The sequence below is a fragment of the Bicyclus anynana genome, chromosome 14 (genome assembly GCF_947172395.1).
Source record: "Bicyclus anynana chromosome 14, ilBicAnyn1.1, whole genome shotgun sequence".
NCBI lineage: Eukaryota > Metazoa > Arthropoda > Insecta > Lepidoptera > Nymphalidae > Bicyclus > Bicyclus anynana.
In genome coordinates this window covers 8953286-8964709 of record NC_069096.1, presented here as the reverse complement: position 1 = coordinate 8964709, position 11424 = coordinate 8953286, and the positions used below count along the sequence as shown (strand labels likewise).

The window sequence follows — 11424 nt, the reverse complement described above, 5'->3', positions numbered from 1 at the left end:
CGACTGGTGACAGAAGGGCTGGCTCATTTTTTGCGCAAAGATTCGATTCCAATTTTGATAATTCTGGTCCCATATAAATTTTAAAAAAATGTTCGTACCCTTAAAGTGGGGAAACAGGGGTCATTACTGATAACTCGCAGATTGTAATGCTGAGTATCTTGCATTACTACCGCATATAAGCCGATAGACGTCCAATGCAGGACAATTTCTATAAATATGGTACCCGGGATGGTTCAAATGATGAAATATGGAACAATGATAGGTATGTATAGGCCAATCTATGTAAATATTTCATACATAATTATTATTATTAGTAGTTATGTATGGACCTACTTATGAACGTGATATTTGCAGTTTCATTTGCAAAAAGGTTTTATTTATCCTGTGATTTAAATAAATTCTTAATTTGGCCATTTGCCAAAGTCCGAAACAAAATTTTTACACAGTAAAATATAATAAATGTCTTCAGTATGTTGGGCATCGGTGCATGTTCTAGAAATTATTTAGAAGAAAGATTTATATTTGTTATGAATATTTTACATATCTAACCGGTGGCGTCGGCAAAGGCCAGATTAATAAAGCTCTTTATATCAATTGTTTCAGAAAATCGTAAGGTACTTACATTAATTATGACATCCTTAGATCTTCTGAAATTTGTTTTTTTGGCTATTTAATCTTATCACCCCATATTCGACTCACTTGCACGCGTCTTCTCTCAGAATGAGAGAGGTTAGACTAATATTAGTAATAGTCCACAACACACGCAGATAATTAAGAAAAATCTCAGGCATGCAGGTTTCCTTACGATAATGTCCTTCATCATTTGAGACATGAGAAATTTAATTTCTGAAAAATTGAAGATGAAGAAAACTTACGCTTTACAAATCGAAGGCAGAGATTATCCACTGGGCTATTATTAGAAACAAGTAATTTGATAAAAAATACCTAAATATTGTTTTGATAAAAATAAGTTAATAAGCCACAATAATAATTGTAATCTAACAATAAGTGTGTAGCGGTGCAACAATATTATGCGAACGAATGGATAGAGTATGCGGCCATGCGCCGCCAGTCGCGCGAGCAGCCGAGTGGCGTGCACAGGGCGCGGGGCGGGCGGCGTCGGAGCGCTGCAATTTTCCCCGCCCGTACCGCGATGGGCCGCGTTTTCCGAGAGGCGCGTCGGCCCCCTCGCCCGCACGAGCCGGGAAATCGCTTCTCGCTCGCCTCAGTCTGGCCCGACCGTCGTGTGGTGTTGACGCGTGCGCGACTCTCTCGCCCTCGCGAGCCTCCGTTCGAATACGCGAAAGATATTCGAAATTCGAAAATAGTGAGCTCGTGGTCCGCTCGTGGCCTTCTCGTGGCCTTTTCGTGGCCGGGATCGGTGGAATACCAGTGGTAGGTGCGGGCAGTGCGATGCTGCCTGCACTAGTGATGCTGGTGCTGCTCGCGCCCGCGGGGCCCGTCTCTGCGCGCCGGCACGCGCCAGACCTGCGCGAGGATGAGCCCGCGCGACGGACCACTAGACCGGCCGGTGAGTGCATCATTCCAATTATTATTTAAATATAACAATAATGTTTGTGTTGTATAATAAATATCATGTGTGTAATAGTAATTAAGCTTTGTTGATCTAGCACTCAGTCTGTGGATTAGAACGTTTATGTAAATAATTACATTCCGCATTTGCTGACCTGGTAAAGTAGTAGGGCGACGCGATTAATTAAATCTTACACGGTAAGCGGCTAAGCGGCATACATAGATTGGTGCGGTGACGATTGTTGCCGACTGCCGTCACACAGCGCGCGCTACATTATTTAGTTTGACGTGCGTCGATGCGACACTGCGCCCGCGCTGCGATAATAAAAACAAAGCCACGTGATTGCTACGATCGGCTTTCTTCTCGACATGGTACACGGAGAAATGTCAAGAGATCTATTTTTGATGCATAGTACTTATCTTTTTTATCGGCCAAAGACGTTTTTATCTAAACAATATCAAGTGTGTGACGTAACTATGATTATAAACTTTTTCCCTTTAACATCACTTATTTTTGAAGCCGTTTATAAATCAGAAATCTGAGAACGAACATGAGGGCATAGACTTATAGAAATGAGTGGGTACTTTTAACTCGGTGCTCGGTACATACCATTATAAAATTTTTATAATCGTACTGATGTTTTACTCTGTGTGTGAAGTATATCTACTTACAAAATCGATTAAGATAGCATTTATTATACACATGTGAAATTATAATGAGTAGATATTACAAAAGTTAGTCGATAATTAACTAAAACCATATTGCACTAATATAATAAACCAATATAATATTTTTATATATAATGTTCCCTATAATGTATCCAAGATATGTTTTCTTGCGTGGCATTAAATATTTTCAGAGAAATGCCTTTCTTTTTCAAATATTTTTCAATTGTACTTATTGTTGAAAATACATAATTATTTAAATCGTCCTAAACTTTAAAAATGTTAAATTTATTCATCTGAATTTAATTTTTCATTTCAATTTACATCCTAGATTTTGTCCTTAGACTGAGTGTTTTAATTAATAATCCGTGAGTTCTATTCCGTATACAGATATACGGAAAATTCAAAATTCATTAAAATCGGTTCAGTTGTTTAGTTAGGATAAGATTAAAAAAGGTACTTTCGCATTTAAAATACTCACGTCACGCGTCTCCTTGACATCCGCATATACAACCGTTCTTCATAATTTGTATTTCAAAATTTGACACTAACAACAATTACGTATATTAACATAATAATCAATAATTACAGTAACAGTTTGTAAAATAATTAAAAACATAAGACGCAATTGAATAAAATTGAAAAATTACCGAGCGAAGCTTCGTGTCTTACTGACGAGTATTTGAATTTTGTATTTGGAGCGGCTACGACATCGTCGTGTTCCGCGGCTCTATCTGCCTACTATTGTTCACTCTGTGACTAAATAATGAAATTATTCAAAAACTTCACAGCAGTTCACTTTTGTTTTAAACAAAAAAATATTTCGTCGTCGGTTCAAATCACAACCACCCGCTGGTTTCGGCCTTGGTTGCAACTGTAAAAACGTTTAACTTGCGAAGGAGCGACTCTTGTGAACGCGCAGAATATTTAAAAACAACTAAATAACCTAAAATGATTGCGTAACGGCAACTTGAAATCGCGTCCTTTTATTTTTTTTTATTTCGTAACCACTCGAACACTGATATCGTACGATTTTGCAATCTTATCAATGCGTTTAATATGACTGATTAATATTATAGGTAGTTCAAAACGTAATTTTTGCAAACGATTGCAAATTGTGGCTCTGCGTAACACGCTGTGACTGGGTAACTCCTATCCTAATAGTATTGTATGGATGTATGTTTGTTTGGATGTTTGTTACTCTTTCGCCGCTACTACTAAAGCGATTAGGCTGAAATTTGGAAAGGAAATAGATTTTACTCTGTATTAACACATAGGCACTTTTCATCCCGGAAAAATCCATGGTTCACGCGGGATTTGTGATAAACTGAATTCCACGTGGACGTAGTCGCGGTCGTCTGCTAGTTATATTATACTATAGTCGTGGCACAGAATAAATACATAATACGGCTTCAGCTGTCTCCACACATATGAATGTACGATGGCAATGTCATGTTCAGTGCGAGGTTACATCATCAGCTAGATACTTTCAGTAGTTGAATTAAAGATATCTATTAGCGGAGAGAAACGTCTAAAGAGGTGTGCTTTTTATTTCGTAAACGATTATTATTAGTTACTAGCAGACGCCCGCGACTTCGTCCGCGTGGATTGCAGTTTTTCACAAATCCCGCGGGAACCATGGATTTTACGGGGATGAAAAATAACCTTTGTGTTAATCCAGAATAAAATCTATTTCCATTCCAAATTTCAGCCAAATCGCTTGAGTAGTTGCAGCCTAAAAGAGGAACAAACATACTTACACACTTACACACAAAATTTCGCCTTTATAATATTAGTAGGATTAGGTAGGTAGGTACTTAATATAAACTTAAGGTCCCGTTTGTGTTTTTTATACAAATAAAAATGCATATATTCTGAATTGTGATTATTATGATCAATATGATTTATAATCTACCTACTCCTGACCGAAAAGATCGGCCGATATGATAGCGAGTATCAAATTAATTTCATTGACTGTTCATTTTGCTTGCCCTTACGTAATATTGTGATATTATCTGATACCTAAATCAGACTAATCAGTAATACTTGTGGTAAATATTGTTTTTTAAATGCTGGTTATTTGTGCTTCGTATTTAACTTTGATAGAGACAATTCTTTTTTTAAATTCTTCTTCGAAGGAAAATCCACTAACGACCAATACAAAGATAGACTCAGAAATCATCCGAATCATCTGGATGTCCAGTTAACGATACCACAGGCGATTCGACGCTTGAAAAGACGGCAAATTCTTGATTGAAAGCCACATATGACATACATATATATGGAGCTTCTCCCGCTGGGGAAAGTTGCTTCTCACCGCCAAATCTCCCTACAACTCCTCTGCTCATAGTCTATCGACTGATCGCAAGAGAACAATAGAACAAAAAAAAAATTCTTCTTCAACCTCGCCTTACAGAGTACGCCTCGTGTTAACGGAGTCGGCTTTTCCAATTATGCGGCAAAAAATTGTACGCTCCCTTGCGTCATCTTCCGCCAGGCCCTTAGTGGCAACTCTACCGACGACTGCAGTCGAGTGCCGTTAGCTGTCGCCGAGACGTCGCTGACTGCAGTCGACTGCGGTCGTCGATAGAGTTGCCGCTCGTGTAAATGAACCCTAAGGGCCTGGCGGATCGTTATTCTTCAGGTCGTTGCTGACCTTCATCAACAACGTTGTTATTGGTCTCCGTTTTCCACCTCTTCTTAGCATTCATAGAACACACTTCTTCACGACGTGGTCATCTAGTCTCCGTATCACAAGATCGTACCATCTCAGCCTGGACACCTTTGCTTTTTCCTTGAAGCTCTATATATTTATTGCGTACCTTATCCTTGAGTGTCATTCCCCCGACTATTGCAACATACTTGTGACTGGTGGGTGGCTTCAGCCGTGGCTAGTTACCACCCTACTGGCAAAGACGTACTGCCAAGCGATTTAGCATTCCGGTACGATGTCGTGTAGAAGCCAAAAGGAGTGTGGATTTTCATCCACCTCCTAACACGTCAGCTTCCATATTAGACTGCATCATCACTTACAGGTGAGATTGTAGTCAAGGGCGAACTTGTAAAGAAAAAAAAAGAAGGTCGGGATACCTTTTGATTCCGCCTCACTTTGCTCTGACCTTGTTGTGTCTGCATATACCATAAACGTATTAGTCCCGTCTCCCAATGTGACCGTTATACGTAAACCTTTTACGGATTCGAGTAGATATCTAATCTGGGTCAGTATACCAAGAAAAAGGATAACATTATAATTATTTAGAATCGCATAATTGATAACGTATTGTTACAATTACTATTATCACAGATGAGTGTGCTATCTGATATATTGATTGTGGTGGGTACGTACTTTTTATTACTAAATGATTATTTTTATTATATTTATTTTATACGCTCGTATTGACGTTTTACTCAATTGGTGATAATGTTACCCTTGACGTAAGAGCCCTGACTATTTACGGAGGCGTTATAACGTAGGCGTCCTGATCCGCATCGGTATCGGACGCATTGTATCAAACAATCGGATATTTTATTTTCATCAACAGCCTGTATTCGTCCACTGCTGGACATAGGCCTTTCCGAGAGCGCGCCACCACACACGATCCTCCGCCTTGCTCATCCAGCCACTTCCCACTACCTTCTAGATGTCGTCGGACCATCTAGCTGGAGGGCGTCCTACACTGCGCTTGCTGGTACGCGGTCTCCACTACAGAACATGTCTGCTCCAGCAGCCATCTGTTTTACTGTATTTTTTTTGTTTATTTTGCCGTAGATAAAATCCGTACGATGCGGATCAGTGGACGCACTTGTGTGTCTACTACAAAGAACACTACAATCCGTTTGATGCGGATTTGTGGATGCCTACCATAAGTCAGGTGATCAGGTATCTAAATGAGTAAAACCAAGCCCTGACAGTTGCGAATCAAGATGTTTAGTGTGTATCTGTATGCAGATTTCCTCACGCTTTGAGGGACATGATATTTAAATTTCTTAAAATGCACATAACTGAAAGTTCGAGGTGCATGCCCCGGACCGGATTCGAACCTATACCCTCCGGAATCGGAGGCAACCATCAAGATAGTTGTTAATATATATAACCAGAACGAATTAACTGTAACTCCGCGGCAAGATGTATCACCCAGTAAAGATATAGGTATCAGTGTCCCGATTCCGCCCGACAATTTTTTTCTGAAAGTAAACTCAATATTTTCATAGTATTCATAGTACCCAAAACTCGTACCCAAGACCTTATGATGATGATAGGCTCCCAAAGCTGTACATCATCAGACTATTTTAGGGCACCCTGTTTATTATTATCTACCTATGAATTTACTAAAAAAATGGTATGTTAAAAAAATTTTAAACTATCGTTTGGAAATCTTAAAAAATTATATACGCGTATATATAATTTGTGGTCATAATATATTACGTTATTTATGATTTTTTTCAAGATTTGGCATTTCAGATAAGCACCCGTAATGTCGGGCGGGGAGCCATTCAAAACAGCGAAATGCTTATTAAATTTTGGTTTTCATTGCAATGCCACTCTCTTTGCAACAATGTAATTTATCTTTCAACACACTGAATAAATTTTTAAATAAAACTAATAAATGTTATAAAAACATGATAAAGATTTTAAAAATTGGCGCTTTACCTAATTAAAATTTTCGCCTTGGATTCACTTTCTCGGCTTAGTGTTCGTAAAATTGCATTTATTTTACGTTTATCCTCAAACAATCTCAAAATTGGTTTAACATCATTATGATGTTATATCAAATACAAATTTCATTTAGTTACGGATGGTGGGGAGGTAAATTTTTGGGACCGATAATATATTTTTTAGTAGGTACAAACAAAAAAATGTAAGAAATAAAATTTATAGAACCTGAACCTTTATCTGGTCCAATTATTTATGAATCCAAATCCACTGAAATGCAAAGAAAACACATCAATATCGGTCCATTTTATTTATTAAAACATATATTGTGTAGTTGCGGCTATGGGCTAGTATTATAATTAGATCCAAGGATATCTGAGGCGAGATAAAAGTGAGTCACTTTCTTGACATCTTTCATTCATTTTTCGGATGGGATTAAAGTCGGAATGTTTGCCAAAAATATCTAAAGATACGTGCCAAAAATCGTATTACCGAGAAGAGAAAAAAGTCTTCGTCTAGACGATCCACCGAGACACGACGCGACGTGTCAGGGAAACGTATCCAAATATAATATAACTATCTCACGACAACAGCTTCGTCCGTGTGGATTTTTTCCGCGAATACACTTTCGTAGATTTCCACACATTTTGTTGAATCGAAAAAAATATGTAATTGTCTGTTTATAGTAGTTTGAAGAAGCAGGTTACCAAACCTTAATCGCAAATAATGGCCTTATAAGCGAACATCAGCCTTTTCAGCTTCCGTTTTCCCTACCTCTATACTCGTATAAGTCTTTGAGTCAATATTGAATAGGCCTAGTGCCTATTCAAATTTGACTCATGACTTTTGCTGACTCATAGCAGTAGGAATTGTTTTCTGGTGGTAGTTTTAACTTTTGTCAAATAAATAATTTTAAACTTTTTAGTGATTTTTATTTTCATTTTATTATTTTTATTTACCATATAAATTAACATGATAAACTGTACACTATTTTTAGGTAAAATTTTACCTAAAAAATAGGGAAAATTTTACAGCGCAACAAACTCGCAACATTAAGCGGGTGGGAATTGCGGTGGGTGCGGGTTGATGTTACAATTTTTGGACACAGTCCTCGCTTTATAATGACGGCTGAACGTATCATCTGGTGTATGTTTATTAATGTAAGACTAAAGTCAAGGGTTCGCTTTTATTACGAAAAAACAAAGCGAACTACACTTATTAGGAGCATGTCTTACATGCACTGTCTCGTGCCCTATTTTACGTGAGATGTTAAGCGTCGATTAGAACTATACAACGCTCCTGTTTAGCGGCGAATGTGCTTACTTTATGGAGCAAGTTTTACGTTGTGCTAGTTATTTGAACTATAACTTACCCCTGTCAAAGTGTAAATTATAGATTACCTATAATAGGTATTATCATATCGATATTCATTTATTTTTAGATTGTCTAATGTCCAGTATTAAGGGATAAACGGATAATGTTGAACTCGGAGATAAGTCTATATCTACGGCTGTAAATTATGTGTAAGCATATGCATTTAAACTACAAATACCTATGCGATGTCATGAAAATCACGGAAAATCTCCGCAGACACATTTCATAGCCGTAATAAAATTACGGCGGCATTAAAAAGTTTAAGAGTCCTATGAAATGACGTATGTAAATTTTTCGCGCAACGAAATTGCGGGGTCGTAAACATTTTTTTTTTCAACGGAATTTTTTTATCCATTGCGGTAATGCGAAAGACGAAAATGATCTTAACTTTTACTTTTTTTTATTCTTTACAAGTTAGCCCTTGACTTATAATCTCACCTGATGGTAAGTGATGATGCAATCTAAATCTATGATGGAAGCGGTCTAACTTGTTAGGAGGAGGATGAAAATCCTTTCCTTCCGGTTTCCGGCCTGCAACCTGCATACCTGAGAATTTTCTTAATTCTCTAGGTGTGTGAAGTCTGCTAATCCGCAATGGGCCAGCGTGGTAGACTAAGGCCTAATCACTCTCATCTCTCATCCTCTCATCGAGGGAGACTCGTGCTCAACAGTGAGCCAAATATGGGTTGTTAATGATGACTGAATTAGAAATCTTTTTTATACTATTATTACGTACAATGCCTACCCTAGTTAAAAACCTCGTGCATGCCACTGCATGGGATGTGTAATGCATTAGAGTGATAGCAAGTGTTAGTAAGAAATCCGTGTCCTTGTGACGTCAATCATTCAGGTGGCACTTGTGTGAAAATCGTTTTCCACTTAGCGTGAACATTTATCGTCTGGTGTTAATGATAAGAAAGACTAACAACGACTAACACAGAAAACAAAATTCAGAGACAATACAACATCACACTGTCACATCACACTATCAAACAAATATTATAAAGGCGAATGTTTGTGTGTAAGTGTGTAAGTATGTTTATTTCTCTTTTACGCTGCGGCTACTGAAGCGATTTGGCTGAAACTTGGAATGGAAATAGATTTTACTGTGGATTAACACATAGGCTACTTTTCATCCCGAAAAAATCCATGGTTCCCGCGGGATTTGTGAAAAACTGAATTCCACGCGGACGAAGTCGCGGGCGTCCGCTAGTTGTTAATAATCCTTGAATTTTTTCAAAAACTAAATACATGCGATTCCTAATCGAATGACACCTCAAACATAGTTTTATGAGAAGCAGAAATAATGGCCCTTAGCCTTGAAGGTTTTGAGGGCATTAGAATATACATTTGTTTGATTCGCGCAGTTCCCGTTTCAGTTGGAATACGGGGATAAAATGTCTATGTTACTCGCTGATAATATAGATTTCCATTTGTGAAAGAATTCTTGAAATTAGTTTAGTAGTCTCAAGATAAAAGCGTGACAAACAAACTCACAATTGCATTCATAATATTTAGTTAGCACTAGCATACGCCCGCGACTTCGTACGCGTGAAATTCCGCGGATACATCATGTATTTTTGAAATAAAAGTAGCCTTAATGTTGCTTCATGATCTCCTCTATCTTCCAGTGAAAGTCACATTAAAATCGGTTCAGTCGATCCAGAGATTAGCCCGGACAAACAGAAAGACAACAATTTTAAAAAAAAAGCTTGATTATGTTTTAGTATCGTGCAAATAATTGTAATTACTTGAAAAAACACTATTATTTTGAAATCACAGACAGTCACTGGAAATTGTAGCGACTGTTTCTAGCCTATGACACTGCTTTCACGGTGAAGTATTTTGTGACGACGTGAATCAAGACACGGGATATCCAGTACGCGAAAATACTACGTGCTGATAGGCACGATAACCATTCGTGTTTGTAAATAACAAAATGTATAATTAGGCATTATTCATAAATTATTTTTGGTTCAATGTTTGCAGTTTATCGTATGATCTCGTAACCCGAAGGCGGTAGCGTATCAATAAACGCTAATAATCCTGTTTTATTTTTATCGCCAATAAATGACGCAATTTTCGATGTTTTATATTATTTGTTTTGTGGTTTCGTTTAGTTCTTTTTCAATAGAATTCGCGTATATCGCAAACGCTAAAGGCTTTGATTATGTTAAAGGTATACACCTGGCAAATGTTTTTTTAATGACTCAAATTGGCATACATTATTAGGTATGTATCACAGATAAAAGTTTTTTTTTAAATGTATAATACGACTAGTTACGCCCTTTATCTCCGTTCGCATTGAATTCTGTTTTTCAAAAGGAATTAATTTTGCATTTATAGTATTAGTACATGTTATGTATTAAATATTTATAATACATGAGTTTTTTTTAATTATCTACGTGTGTGAAGTCTGCCAATCCGCATTGGACCAGCGTAGTGGACTATTAGTCTAACCCAAGTCATTCTGAGAGGAGACGCGTGCTCAACAGTGAGCCGACTATGGGTTGTTACTGATGATGATGATGATTTATAATACTGATATTATAAACGCAAAAATAGGTATGTCTGTCTGTTACCTTTCATGGATCTACATTGGATGGATCTACTTCATCACACCTACATTGAATTTCATTGTTTACCTTTGTCGTGTCGTTGTCCGCGCGGAAAACCCATAGGTAACTTACGAACTTTTAAGAATAAAGTTTTATACTAACTTGATAACCTACTGCGTAAATACGTATGTATATTGGTATACAAAAAAAAATACAATTCAACGATTGTAAATCACAAAAAGTAATTCTAAAACACACAAACGAACTCTTCCGCTTTAAAATAAATTCAAAAATTCAAAATTCATTTATTTCAAGTAGGCTCAGTTTACAAGCACTTTTGATACGTGACTTTTGACTATTTGTAAGGATTTTACCACCGGTTCGGAAGGCAGATTCTGCTGAGAAGATACCGGCAAGAAACTCAACAGTTGCTCTTTTGAAAAAGTCATACAGTATTACAATTTACAATTGATAACAATTACTGTTTACATTTCTTATAGTTTTACTTTCTGTGTGAAGGTGGAAGCTGATCCAACGGCCTCCAAGCATCTTTATCATTAAGGAACTCATCAATGTTGTAGTACCCTCATCATATCATCAATCATACAATATTATAATATACAATTGATGACAACGTTA

The 11424-nt window shown here is 37.3% G+C and overlaps 1 protein-coding gene across 2 annotated transcripts in view; it reads left to right on the top strand.

Moving 5' to 3' along the window:
• The first annotated feature begins 1026 nt into the window (after positions 1–1026).
• The window catches only part of LOC112056694 (dorsal-ventral patterning protein Sog), a 168714-nt gene continuing 158316 nt past the window's right edge, over positions 1027–11424 (top strand). For both annotated transcript variants that reach the window (XM_052885291.1, XM_052885290.1), the window contains exon 1: positions 1027–1531. In XM_052885291.1, the coding sequence (XP_052741251.1) occupies positions 1042–1531 (490 nt within the window). In that variant the 5' untranslated portion in view covers positions 1027–1041. The remainder of the gene's footprint in view (positions 1532–11424) is intronic.